Source organism: Crocuta crocuta, unplaced genomic scaffold, assembly GCF_008692635.1.
Source record: "Crocuta crocuta isolate KB4526 unplaced genomic scaffold, BGI_CrCroc_1.0 scaffold209, whole genome shotgun sequence".
In the NCBI taxonomy this organism is placed as follows: domain Eukaryota; kingdom Metazoa; phylum Chordata; class Mammalia; order Carnivora; family Hyaenidae; genus Crocuta; species Crocuta crocuta.
In genome coordinates, this window is record NW_027551566.1 from 4,229,050 (window position 1) to 4,243,077 (window position 14,028).

The 14,028-nt window shown below is 48.6% G+C and overlaps 1 protein-coding gene across 7 annotated transcripts in view; it reads left to right on the plus strand.

The window, feature by feature from the left end:
• Window positions 1-14,028, plus strand: part of OVOL2 (ovo like zinc finger 2) — a 33,169-nt gene that overhangs the window by 2,986 nt on the left and 16,155 nt on the right. For 4 of the 7 annotated variants that reach the window (XM_077750163.1, XM_077750164.1, XM_077750165.1 and 1 more), the window contains one exon: window positions 481-707. The exons of 1 other annotated variant lie outside the window; for it this stretch is intronic. In XM_077750163.1, the coding sequence (XP_077606289.1) occupies window positions 481-707 (227 nt within the window). Of the gene's footprint in view, window positions 1-6; window positions 708-14,028 lie in introns of those variants that run through there. 2 more of the 7 variants (XM_077750162.1, XM_077750168.1) reach the window with 1 other exon arrangement.

Below are 14,028 nucleotides of genomic sequence, written 5' to 3' on the forward strand. Positions count from 1 at the left end.
CTGGGACGCCCTGCGCCCCCTTCCTCCTAATGGGCGCCTGTAATTGCCCGGCGGCGGGACCGTTGGCTGCAGCGCGGGACGAGGTGGCCCAGGAGGGGAGACTGAAGGCCAGTAGGGGCTACTCTGGGTCCCATCCCCTCATAGGGTTGCGCCAGGATCCGTCAGCCCCTCGGGCTAGGTGGGTTGAAGTCAGGCCCTATGCCCCCATCCCAGGGAGAGGAAACTTGGCGCGTGGTGTTCCTAGCCACCAAAGGCCCTCGGCTCCTTGTGGGCGCCGGAGTGGGACCGAGGAGCCGCCCCCAACCCCGTGCTCGCCCCGGGGGCCGAGCCGGGGACTCTCGCTCACCCCCGCGTGTTGCCCACTTGGCCTGGTGCCCAGGTCCAGGGCGGGGTGGTGGCTCCGCCCGCAGGTCAAACTGCCGCGGACTCCCGGGCCTGACGCCGCGTGTCTGTGTCGGGGCGCCGCCCCTCCCTCCGCAGTGGGCCTGGGCCGTCTGCTCCACGACCCCCCCGAGGACTGCCGCAGCGACGGCGGCAGCAGCAGCAGCAGTAGCGGCGGCGGCAGCAGCGCGGGGGAGCCTGGAGGCGCCGAGAGCAGCTCGTCCCCGCGCGCCCCCGAGCGCGAAATCCCCGAGCCTGGCGACGCAGAGGGCCCGGGTGGACACCTGGCGGCGATGCAGCGCCCAGTCGCCAGGTCGAAAATCAAGGTATGGTGTCGACTCTGCCCCCGCCGCCACCTGCACCACGCCCTGGCGTCGGGCTCCGGGAACCCGCGCCCCTCCCTGCAGCTCCCGCCCGCGCACCCGGGCACCGGTGCACCCCGGCGCCCAGCGCTCTCGCCGCACCTCTTCTGCACCTGCCTCTGGGTCTCGGCCAGGGAGGCTCAGCGCGTCCCCCCGCCCGCTGGGTAGCCAGCGGCCGGCGCCGCGGAGCCCTGGAGCCGCACAGTCGGCCGGGGTGGCTTCTGGAACTGCTTTAAAGACCCAGGCCCAGCTTCCTCCCTCCAGCAGCCCACTGTGGGCTCAGGGCCTGGAGAATCACCAGGCCGTCGGGGTTCCCGGGTTCGGAAAGGAGGGACCCAGGCTCTCAGCATTTCCTAGCGCTAGGTCAGTTCTGAGTTCCACACACTTGCTTGCGTTCTGGAGTGGCGGCAGTTTGGCACACGGTGCACCTCTCACAGTAACAGCTATTCCCAGGGGAAATTATAGAGTGCCCGTTAGACTCGAGGTCTGTGCTGGACACTTTAAATTTGTCATACCTCTCAAATCTTCTTTAATTAAACTGATGGATAGAGGGGTTCAACTGAAAATTGCCTCGGTGCCCCACCCCCAGTGGGTTGGAGTGTTTGTTACCCTCCCTTCCCATCATTCAGCACCCCCTACCCCAGTCTTCTAGAATTGTAGGCGACATCTTATCAGGACACCCATCTGGCCTTTCTGGGTAGATCGTCCCTGATTGCCTGCTCAAATGTATCCGCTACCCCCAAGATTAAGGAATCCCATTCCACTGACTCAGTCAGCTGGAGCCAGGGAGTGGTGTTTTAGGAATCACATGACCCCGTTTCCTAGCCTGGTGGGATACTGCCGGCTCCAGGCCCTCTTAGGGGGCGATCATTCTTGAGCGCTCCAGGGCGGTCCCTCAGCCCAGCTGCCCAGGCTGGGGGGATGGGGAGGTGGGGAGGAGGAACTCCAGTGTTGGCTGTGGATTGGGTGAGACTACGTTACTTTTCCTAGGCGAGGCCATCCCTCCCTATGCATATTCCTGGTTCCTGGGGTTTAGCTTGGGGGCGGGCCAGGGAGCATTTGGTTATGAATTGAGGCTAGAGGCTGGAGCTGGAATCCTCAGGAAAAGACCTCTTGAAAGGTTGCCCCGTGCTTCTGGGTGGTAAGTGTGCTGCTGAGGTTCAAAGTCAGCTGGCCTGAGGCTTTTCTGGGCCAGATGGGGTTAAGTGGGAGGGGACAGTTTGCCTGAGGCCGGTAGCTCTGCCCTCCTGGAAATTCTACAAAGTGTCCCACTTGCATATTTATCACCAGGCTGGAAGGACAATTGCAACGTTGTTTTAGGATTGACTGTAGTCCGTTTGCTCCTCAGTCCCCCAATTTCCCAGATTACCCTGGAAGAAAGTGCAGGGGAGAAAAATCTAGTCCCTTAACCAACATGTTAGGAGCTCTCTCTCGTCCCAGGTAAACAGTGCCACCAGAGTCCCTGGATTAGAGGAATAAATAAGCCACAATCTTATTTCTGTGATCTTGTCTATAAACTGCCCCAGGGGCTGAGGGGTAGTGAGTTTGCTCCTCGACTTTAGCACAGGTTCCGGAGAAGTTTAATTTGTTTACTGAGGATGCTTAGATTCCTTTTCCCTCTCAGCTTCCTCCCAGAAAATAGGAGATATCTTGGTATTAAGATGCTCCAAGCCTCCAGAATTATCATCTGTGGTATTGGCCATTTTCAAATGACTGTCCAAATTGCCTGTGACTTAGCATATTGTGTAATCTGTAGTTCCGTGCAAAATATGCTGGGCTGTCTTAAGAATGTGTTTTTTGGAGCTCCTGGGTGGCTCAGTTGGTTGAGCTTCCTCTTGAGCATCCTCTTGGTTTTGGCTCAGGTCGTGAACCCAGGGTCATGAGATTGAGCCCCTCCTAGGGCTCAGTGCTGAGCATGGAGCCTGCTTAACATTCTCTCTCTCTCTCTCTCTCTCTCTCTCTTTCTCCCCCCCTCCCTCCCTCTCTCTCTCCCCTCCCCCTCTGCTGCTCTCCCCTACTGGTAGACTCGCTCTCTTCCTAAAATAAATTTAAAAAATATAATTTCTTAACTAGAAGAAAAGGAATACCACTCAAGAATGAGGCCCATACATGAAGCATAATGACTAACTTTGAATGACTTCAAGACACTAAGCAGCTGGCTCAGAGGGACGAGTTTGAGCCAGTGCCCTGCAGAGATGCAACATCCTGTCTAATTTTTTGGAGTGCCTGCTGTGTGCTAGGCAGCTAGGAGATAAACATGTTCCCAGCCTGGTGTTCTAGAATCATTTGACGGTAACAGTTAAGCCCCCAAGCTCTGAGTTTGTCACTTAGCTGTGTGACTTTAGCCAAGTTGCTGATCCCTCTGGGCCTCAGCTTCCTTGTCTGTGAAATGGGAATAATGATACCAACCTCATAGAGTGGTGAAAATAAATGAGTAAAGAGGGGAATGTGGTAGGTGCCTGTTAACTCTGGCTGGAATTATCAGGGTTGGTGGGGAGACCCAACTATTAATTACTAACTCCATTACAGCAAAGGGAATGCTAAAGCACATGTAAAGATGTAATTCTGAGCAGGGGAAGGTTTACTGGTGTGGATTTAAGGGTGGTGAAGGAGGGGGAGAGGCAGGCTTTAGGGCAGTGGCATGACAGCCCAAAACTTGAGTCAGTAAAGGACTCAAAGCCTGAAGATGGAAAGTGGACCTGCTGGGTCAGAGAGCCACTGGGAAGTGAGAAAGTGGGACAGGGTGAGATGGTGAAAGGGCCAAGCCAGGAGGTGGGGGGCTCCTGTGCAGGCAGAGGAAGGGTTCTGGAAAGCTTTTGAGAAGGGTGACCTCAGTTGGGTCCATCTTACCAGCTGTTTTGGGGATATATTATCTCTCCCAAGTCTTTGTGTGTGTGTGTGTGTGTGTGTGTGTGTGTGTGTGTGTTAGATAGAGAGGGTGCAAGTGAGCAAGGGGCAGAGAGAGAGAAAGAGAAAGAAGCTGGGCTCCCCCAAAACAGGGCTTGAACTCATGAACTATGAGATCATAACCTGAGCTGAAGAGATGCTTAACCGAGCTACCCAGAGGCCCCTCTGCCCTGAGTCTTAGTTCCCTCATCTGTAAAGTGGTAAAGCAGTGGAATCAGCCTCACACGTGTTGGTTAGATGAAATAAGGGGTGCAAAATGTCTAGCACTTCTGTGCATGTGTAAATGGCCAGTAGGAAGTTAGCTTAACAGTGATGGATGGCAAGTTTCGTTAACGTCCAGTATTTTCCTGTCTCCAGTGGGGACTAGGGATTTGCCAGTCTGGTTGTGCTTGCGAGTGGATCTGGAAAGGAGTCCTAGGTGCTGGTTAGGAAACTGGCTTTTCTGCCTTTTGACTGTGTGCCTCAGTGCCATTTGCAAAATTGTCTCTTTACTACTGAGGATTCAATAATTTTCCACACAGATCCAGGTGGGGAGATTGTGTGCATCTGTGAAGGTGGTAGTGACAGGTCTAGGCGGCTTTAAGTCTCTTTTGTGCTGGGCCCATTTGCAGGAACCTAGCTGCGGAGCAGAAGACCCCAGACCCTCTGATCACCATTGCCCTTCCTTTGAAGGTTTATCAGAAACTAAGTAACTCTGAAGTTAAATCAGTCAATTGACTGGTGTTTTTCCTTCCTGTCTCAGTGGGTGGTGGGACCCAGGTGCAAGTATAGAATAGCAAGTGAATCTCTCTTCTCCCCCTTTCCCCTTCTGTTCCCTTACTTTGGCCTCTTCCAAGGATACTTCAAAAGGAACTGAGTGTAGAATTCCTTCTGAAGTATTTTTGGTCTTTTACCTGGCTCTGTAGTCTGAGTCTTCAAGTAGTGCCAGATATGTGAAGGTGCAGTAGTCTTTTTCCTTTTTTTTTTTCCCATCATTTTTCATTTATGGAGACTTTCAGAGGCATAGTGTCTGTTACCTCACCCCAACAACTTTTTACTCCATGGCCCTTCCTGCCCATCCAGCCCCCGTCTAATGCCTGACACGTGATTTTGAAGCAAATCTCAGATATCATATTATTTCAACCATAAATATCTCAGAATGTGCCTATAATAGATAAAGACCAAGGCACACGATCACAGCCATATTAACAGTGGTGTGCATATTGCTAATTGTCTCATAAATTCATACTTTTTTTTTTTTTCAGTTTGCTGAGTCTGGCCTACACAATGTCTACATATTGTAGTTGACTGACATGTCTTTCAGGTCTCTCTTAATTTATACATTTTCCCCCCTCCATCTCTTTTCCATTTCCTTACAAGTTAATTATTGAAGAGATGAGTAATTTGCTTGGAGAGTTTCTAATAATCTGAATTTTGAGGAATGCATCACGGAGGCTAACGCTCCTTGGTCTCCTAGGTTTTCTCTAAATGGGTAATTGGTTCTCAGCTGCACTGTCCAGTATGGTAGCCAAAGTCACATGTGACAATTTATATTTAAACTAAGTAAAATTATCTATTAAGTTCCTCTGTTGCACAAGCCACATTTCAGGTGCTTAGTAACCATGTGTGACCAGTGGCTACTGTATTGGACAGTACAGATTAGAACATTTCTTTCATTTTAGAAAGTTCTGTTGGACAGCACTGCTTTGGGTGCTTGATCAGGTGTATTTACTTTAGCTACAGAGTATGTCACAGTGGGGGCGTCTGTTAACATCAAGAAAGCACATAGTATTTGGTTGTCTCTTTGTGATGTTAGCAGTTGTTGATATTCAGAGTCTGAACATTTTAGGTTATTAGGGGTTGCAGTATTCTGTCCTTCGTTTACTAGTTGATATTCTTGTATCGAGATGCACTTCCCCATGTCTGCTGTTTGGTTCCTAGTGAGACGTTCATTCATGAAAGGCCAGCTAAGATTCCCTTTATTTACCAGTTTTCAAGATAATTCGTTGGTTCGCCAGGATTTCACAGCGATGGCCAATTTGTTTATTTTAAATATTGTTGTGAATCCTGGATTTAAGTAGTTTTAAAAAACCCATCCATTTGGTATCTGGAAGAGAATATAAGCGCTGTCCCTAACTCCTTGCCTATTGCCTTTTATCTCATAAGAATTGGATGTCCCTCACCCCACCCCCATTGTAACTCACTGACCATGTCCCTTACATTTGGCTGACCAGACTCATCTTCTTGACTCTAGACCCACCAAAGGGGACAGTCCTAGTGGGTTTGTATCCCCAGCAGCTGGGACAGTAATGCCTGACTCACAGGAGGACATAGGTCAACCTAGGACAGAAGCACAGACAGGGAAGAAGGAATCAACAGTCCCTAGATGTAAACGGCAGCATTTGGAGGAAACTAGGAAGCAAGAAGAAAACGTAAATCTGGGAAAGTGTCTGGAATAGAGGCTCGAAAAAGCCTACAGTAATTAAAAGAGGGGAAAGGAATCGGGGAACCATGTAAGTGTTAATTGCACTAGATTTTAATTTGAACGCCAGGTGAAGTGGCTTTAGTTGCAGACAATAGAGTCCACTATAGTTAGCTTCAGCTGAGAATCATTAATGATAGGGTAGCAAATGGGCTAAAATACCAGGATAGAACTCCCAGAGCCACACTGCAGAACCAGGCCACCAAGGGAGGGACACCTGCCTCCATGGCTGCCTGCTAATGCAGAGTATAAAGTGATTGCCATGTGCCTGCCTCTGTCCAGTTAACTCAGGCCCAAATTCAAACCTCCTGATAGTGTGTGTCATTGGTAGAACTCCAGTCACATCTAGAACCTGTAGCTGTAAAGGAGTCTGGGAAATGCGGTTTGTAGCTTTTTAGCCTACTCTGCAGTACAGGAAGGCCCACCACAAAAAGTAAAAATAGTTGCTGAGAAGAGTGTCCATTTATAGGATCCACTACAGGGAACTTTAAAGCTTGTGTGGTCCAGTCCCCACATTTGCAAGGAAAGAAAGGTAAAGCCTGGGGAGGGGGGCTGGTTTTCATTGAATTCATCAGTTTTTAGTAGCAAAACCCAACCCAAGGATCCTTATTCTTTTAGGGTTGTTGCATTGTAGGAAGTATCTCTGACACTAAAGCCATTAATGTTGATGGTCTGACAGGAAACTATGATATAACACAAACAATAGGATTCATCCCCTCCCTTTCTCCCACATCATGCCCAGACCCGTGGGCCTGTCTGGGGGAAGTGTAGGCACAAGTTTTGCAGACAACCGGCCACATCCAGAATCTTAGTGTGGGCACTGGTAAGTCATGTGACCAAGAGCAGGTTAGATCTCTTGGAGCCTCGGTTTTTTCTGGATTCTGAGGATACATACTGTTCATTAGCTCTGCATTTGAGAAGGTTCTCCATTCTACCATATAGCAGGGCGGTGAAGCCTAAAGATATGGTACAGGGACCCGGAGGGACTTTTCTTGTCCCAAAGAATTGGGCAATATGCTTAGCGTGTTTTGTTTTGTTTTTTAAACTTTTTTGGTAAACATTTATTTATTATTGAGAAATAGAGACAAAACATGAGCAGGGGAGGGGCAGAGAGAAGGGGAGACACAGAATCTGATGCAGGCTCCAGGCTCCAAGCTGTCAGTACAGAGCCCAATGCAGGGCTCGAACCCACAAACCACGAGATCATGACCTGAGCTGGAGTCAGCTGGAGTCGGACACTTAACCGACTGCACCACCCAGGCGCCACTGTTTTGTTTTGTTTCTTGAGTGATCTCTACACCCAACATGGGGCTTGAACTCATGACCCCAAAACGAAGAGTGCCGTGCTCAGCCAACTGAGGCAGCCAGACGCTTTGTGCTTAGCATGTGTTAATGTTGATGCATAGCAAATGGGTCAGTTGGAAATCTTGTCCAAATGGCCCCCACAAGGTGGCCTGGACTCAGTACTCTCCCACAGGAAATAGGACCATTAATAATTTAATAGACTTGTCTGGTGGAAGCATCAACAGAAAATAAAGGATTTTCATTTACTTTTTTTGGTTTAGAAATTTGACAGGTGAGTGACCTTAGCCAGCTTTGAAGGTGGTCGGGGGCCAGCCTAAATCCCTACCTCCCCCCGACACTCTTGAAGTTCTCTGAAGCCCTGGTAGAATGATCAGTTTGTTTTTAAAAAAACAAAGACCTTTAAAAAAAAAAAAAAGAACTAGAGGGGAATCTTGTGTGTTTTTTAAAATGAAAGCCGAGGTCCTGCAGAAAAGCAGCAAAGCACCCAGCCATGGGGTTGGATCTTTCTTACCCTGAATTAATCTCCAGATTGACGTCATCTCCCACTGTCCTCGGTAGCTTCCCTGTTTCATTAATAAGCCTTTTGCAAAACGTTGCTTTTGGATTAAGGGTGAGACTGTCAAGCTTTTCCAGAAGGTAGCCTGGTGTATATGGCACCCCCGGCAGGTCTGGAACAGTACCCTATAATTAAACACATTAGTAATTTCCGTATCAAAACACATGAGTATTGACACCCAATGGGATGAAGTCTGCATAGCTTCATGTCTGCTCAGTCCAGTTTTACTGCTAAAGAGAGATACATGAGAATGTTGGTTTTCAGAGCTTTTTGGATTTCAGAGTCGTGGAGGAAGGACTGGGAGTTCGCGGCTCACACCGAAGGTCAGTTCTCTTCTTTTTTCCAATCAGAGAAAATTCACAAGGCCAATGGAGAAACAAGGGATTTTGACCGCTTACCTTTTACTTAGGATCACAGAACTTTGCAATTGGTCTAACTTTAAGAATGACAAGTTATCGACCACCGGGTCCTTTTTAAGCAGGTTTTCTTATTTAATTTCATAACAGTCCTGAGAGGCAAATACAGTTATTGTCCACATTTTACAGGTAGACAGCCTTACAGGAAATTGAGGCTTAGAGAGGAGTAACCTGCCTACATCCCATTGACTGTAAGTGGTGGAGCAGGGCTTGAACTTAAGAAAAAGGAAAAGAATTGTGCTCTTAGATCTTTATACTACTGAAGGTGGCTCATCTAATAGCATTTTATCATTTTTTTAAATCTCTACACCCAATGTGGGGCCTAAACTCATGGCCCTGAGATCAAGACTTGCATGCTCCACCAACTGAGCCAGCCAGGTGCCCTGCCATTTTATCATTTTACACATGGGGACTTGTGGATATTAAATGACATCCACAAATAGGTGACAGCAGGTCTAGGTTTTTATTTGATACTCTGCATTCCTTGTCTGTTCATTGCACTCTCATTTTGTAACTAAGATAGCCAAGAAGTAACTAGTTGGGGTCTACTAATTGCAGAATAGAGTAACAAGGTAAGACCTTGTTTTGAACCTTTAGGAGTTCCAGTGTTAGGTATAAACCTGTGTACAGAGTGCCTGAGTGGCTCAGTTGGTTAAGCGTCTGACTTCAGCTCAGGTCATGATCTTGAGGTTCATGAGTTCAAGACCTGTGTTGGGCTCTGTGCTGACATCTCAGAGCCTGGAGCCTGTTTTGGATTCTGTGTATACCTCTCTGCCTCTTCCCTACTCTCTCTTTCTCAAAAATGAATAAACATTAGGGGCGCCTGGGTGGCTTAGTCGGTTAAGCGTCCACCTTTCGCTTAGGTCATGATCTCGCGGTTCGTGGGTTCGAGCACCGCATCGGGCTCTGTGCTGACTGCCAGCTCAGAGCCTGGAGCCTGTTTCGGAGTTTGTGACTCCTCTCTCTGACCCTCTCCTGCTCACGCTGTCACTCTCTCTCTCTCTCTCTCTCCTAGAAATAAATAAAAAACATTTTAAAAAATTTTAAAAAAATGAATAAACATTAAAAAAAAAGTGCATAAACATTGTAAAGATGGTCCAGTGAGCCAACTTGTAACCTGGGGAGGGATTGATGGTACTTGACCCATGGGATGTCATTCCAGGAATCAGATGTGTTGTCTGTACCCTACAGCCCCTCCTGGGAAAGAACATTAGGAAATGTGGCAGATCTGATGTTCTGGAGAGAATGTGATACATCTCTTACTGTTCCAGTTACTCATTGCTCTTTCACAAATTACCCCAAATTTAGTAGTTTAATTTATTATTCTGTATTTGAGTTCTGTGGAATGACTGGGCTTTAGCTGGGCCATTCTGGCCTGGGGTTTCTCTTGTGGTTGCTGTCAGATGGCAGCCAACTGGAATCTTCTAGGGGCTTGACTGGGCTGGCCATCAGAGGGCTCACTCAAGTGTCTGACAGCTGATACTCTTTCCTTTTTCTGGCTGCTTTGATTATATGGCTCTATCGTCTTTTAAAAGTCCCTCTTGACAGACATATAGGTAGTTCTTGGCCGTTTGCCATTACAGATGGAATTTCAGGGCACCTGATGTCAGAAATACACTCTGTAGGATAAATTTCACATTTAGGAATTTATCCTACAGATATTCCTTCCTTTCTGAAAAGTGAAACAGTCTGGCAGAAGCTGGCCCCCTCAGCCATGATCTTTTGCCATTTAATTAATCTTACATCTTTCAACAAGGCTCTCTTAAGGCTTCAAATATAATTTGTTACCGTCTGGGTGCTGGATTGGTCATAGATATATAGAGGTGGCAGATAGTGCTTCAGGGATTGGAGGTGCACCTTAGGGAAATTCCCTAAATGAGCCCCTTGGTGCTGGCTTAGTTTTCCATCCTGTGGAATGGGGATGTATATGATGGTGGAGAAATGATAAAATTGCCTTTGTTGAAGCACATTTGGAGAATTTCTATTTTTTAATTTTTATTTATATTTATTTATTTTTATATATTTTTTAGTTTATTTCTGAGAGAGAGAGAGAGAGAGAGGCAGCATGAGCAGGGGAGGGTCAGAGAGAGAGGGAGACACAGAATCAGAAGCAGGCTCCAGGCTCTGAGCTAGCTGTCAGCACAGAGCCCGACACGGGGCTCAAACCCATGAACCGTGAGATCACGACCTGAGCCGAAATCGACGCTTACCCGAATGAGCCACCCAGGCGTCCCGAGAATTTCTAATTGTTCCAAGAAAACCAGAAGAAAACTCCTCCTTGGACTGGGGGAGGGCCCTTGGTCACCATTCTCCTCCCCCATTCACATGTTTTCCCTTGGTTAAAAGGCACTCTATAGCTTGTCAGATGATCCATTGGCCCAGCACTCCCTCTAATTGTCACTAATCTCCGTTCTCTCTACCTTCAAGATTTTCAAGCAAATTGATGCCAGTGATGTGAGGTTTTCATCCTGAACTGTAATAGAAGGTAAACAGGAGTTTGGGTTTGGACTATACGTTTGCAAGTCCTTAAGAACATTCTACAGGAAGACAGTTCTAGCTTTCTGTACGTTCTTAATCAAATTACCTGGGTTGGTTGTCTGTGTTCTGTTTTATTAGGCACTCACCAGCTCTCAATGACCATTATCCTGTGTAGACATGGCCTTGAGGAGCTGTAGGTATTCAGTTTGCCAAGACTTGGGTCACATTTAGTCTTTTCATGTCCCTGCAAGGGTTGCAATGACCCAAACGGGGACTTCTGGGCAAGGAGAAGACCTGACCTGTCCTGGTGACAGAAATAGGAAAGCCTTGGGCTCAGCTGGGTCTCCCTCAGAACAAATGCCAGGCCCTACCCTCCTTGAGGTACACAGGGCAGAGGTGGGATATGAGGAGTTGGAGGCCCAGGATGGTCATCCACTGGGCCAACAGCCCACCCCCTGAGGCTCTCCTCCACTATAGCTTCCAGAGGCCCCTCTGCCTTTTGCATAGGGCTGAGTTTCTTTAGGGCCCCAAAGTAGAGCCCCAAGGAGGACACTGCCCTTCTCTGCTACCACAGCTCTTGGGCTCAGGCTAACCATGTGGAGCCACGCACAGTCTCCGTCCTTCTAATTGCCCTCTTCTGGAATATTCTTTGCCATTGCCCTGCTCTTCCTCCTCATCTTTGCCTGGCTGAGGAGCTCGCTTCCTCTGCAAGTGCCTTCCCTCACAGTTTATGTCTGGGGTAGGTGCCTCTCCAAGGTGTCCATTGCGCCCGGGGCTCCCCAGATATCAGTGGCCTTTTGACTGATCTGCTTCCCCACTAGACTGGCAGCTTCTTGGGACCCCCTCCTGGTGACNGCAGCATGAGCAGGGGAGGGTCAGAGAGAGAGGGAGACACAGAATCAGAAGCAGGCTCCAGGCTCTGAGCTAGCTGTCAGCACAGAGCCCGACACGGGGCTCAAACCCATGAACCGTGAGATCACGACCTGAGCCGAAGTCGACGCTTACCCGAATGAGCCACCCAGGCGTCCCGAGAATTTCTAATTGTTCCAAGAAAACCAGAAGAAAACTCCTCCTTGGACTGGGGGAGGGCCCTTGGTCACCATTCTCCTCCCCCATTCACATGTTTTCCCTTGGTTAAAAGGCACTCTATAGCTTGTCAGATGATCCATTGGCCCAGCACTCCCTCTAATTGTCACTAATCTCCGTTCTCTCTACCTTCAAGATTTTCAAGCAAATTGATGCCAGTGATGTGAGGTTTTCATCCTGAACTGTAATAGAAGGTAAACAGGAGTTTGGGTTTGGACTATACGTTTGCAAGTCCTTAAGAACATTCTACAGGAAGACAGTTCTAGCTTTCTGTACGTTCTTAATCAAATTACCTGGGTTGGTTGTCTGTGTTCTGTTTTATTAGGCACTCACCAGCTCTCAATGACCATTATCCTGTGTAGACATGGCCTTGAGGAGCTGTAGGTATTCAGTTTGCCAAGACTTGGGTCACATTTAGTCTTTTCATGTCCCTGCAAGGGTTGCAATGACCCAAACGGGGACTTCTGGGCAAGGAGAAGACCTGACCTGTCCTGGTGACAGAAATAGGAAAGCCTTGGGCTCAGCTGGGTCTCCCTCAGAACAAATGCCAGGCCCTACCCTCCTTGAGGTACACAGGGCAGAGGTGGGATATGAGGAGTTGGAGGCCCAGGATGGTCATCCACTGGGCCAACAGCCCACCCCCTGAGGCTCTCCTCCACTATAGCTTCCAGAGGCCCCTCTGCCTTTTGCATAGGGCTGAGTTTCTTTAGGGCCCCAAAGTAGAGCCCCAAGGAGGACACTGCCCTTCTCTGCTACCACAGCTCTTGGGCTCAGGCTAACCATGTGGAGCCACGCACAGTCTCCGTCCTTCTAATTGCCCTCTTCTGGAATATTCTTTGCCATTGCCCTGCTCTTCCTCCTCATCTTTGCCTGGCTGAGGAGCTCGCTTCCTCTGCAAGTGCCTTCCCTCACAGTTTATGTCTGGGGTAGGTGCCTCTCCAAGGTGTCCATTGCGCCCGGGGCTCCCCAGATATCAGTGGCCTTTTGACTGATCTGCTTCCCCACTAGACTGGCAGCTTCTTGGGACCCCCTCCTGGTGACTGTATTGCTTCTAGCTCTGAGCCCAAGGTCTGTTGCAGAGAAGGCACTTCAGTGTCAGCTGAGACAAATTAAGCCCCAAGCAGACAAGGAGGCTGATGAAAAAACCCTGTTCTGGAGTCTTGTGCCTTCCCCAAGTCTAATGTTGCCATTTATGACTCATTGCTTATTTAGCACTCTGTGCACTGACCTGAGCCTGAGCTGGGGGTGTGGGGGGCAGGAACATGCATAAACACTTGCTGGTTACTGCAAAGGCATTTAGTCGAGGAAACCAGATGAACTGTGAGGAAACATCTGTGCATGATGGAACCTTCTAGAATTCACGGAATCAAGTACTGAACTGTGTGAGGGTCAGTACTCTAGCCTCATGCCTCAAGGATGGTCCATGCCACAGTGGCGTCTCCTGGGAGCTGGTTAGAAATGCAGCGTCTAGACTGCACCCCACCTCCTGAATCAGAACCTGTGTTTTAATAAGACCCCCCAGGGTATCCATGTGCACACTGGAGTTTAAGGGCCCTGGTGTTAAGGGTACAGGAAACCAGGTGGGCAGAAGCTGCAGTAGTCAGAGAAGTTACATCAGGGAGGAACAGTTGAGCTGGGCCTCGATGAAGGGTAATACCCTGGGTGGAGGGAAGGGGGCTGGTGTTGGAGGCTAAGGAGGTGTGTGGAGCCAGGCAAGGACCATTTCTTCCTGCTAATAATGTTTGTATAAAAATAAGGTTATTAGGCGCTTTTATAAATAGTAGAGCAGTTGGATCAAGCTTCTAAATGGTCTGATTTGGTAACTAGGAAACCTTTGGTGAATATATTAGACCTGGTGTTTTTTTACCACTTAATTATAGACTCGATTTTCTTCCTCAGAGGCGGCCAACATGGTTGAGAGAACACGAGACTGGGAGCCCAGGGCCTGGGGTTTGGTTATTGTTTTGCTGATAATTAAGCTGTGGGATCCTGACCAAGTCCCTTCCCCAAATGATCATTTTATGTGTTCATACCTTCATGGATCAGGAAGGTAGGCAGGCCTACCGTGGGTAGCAC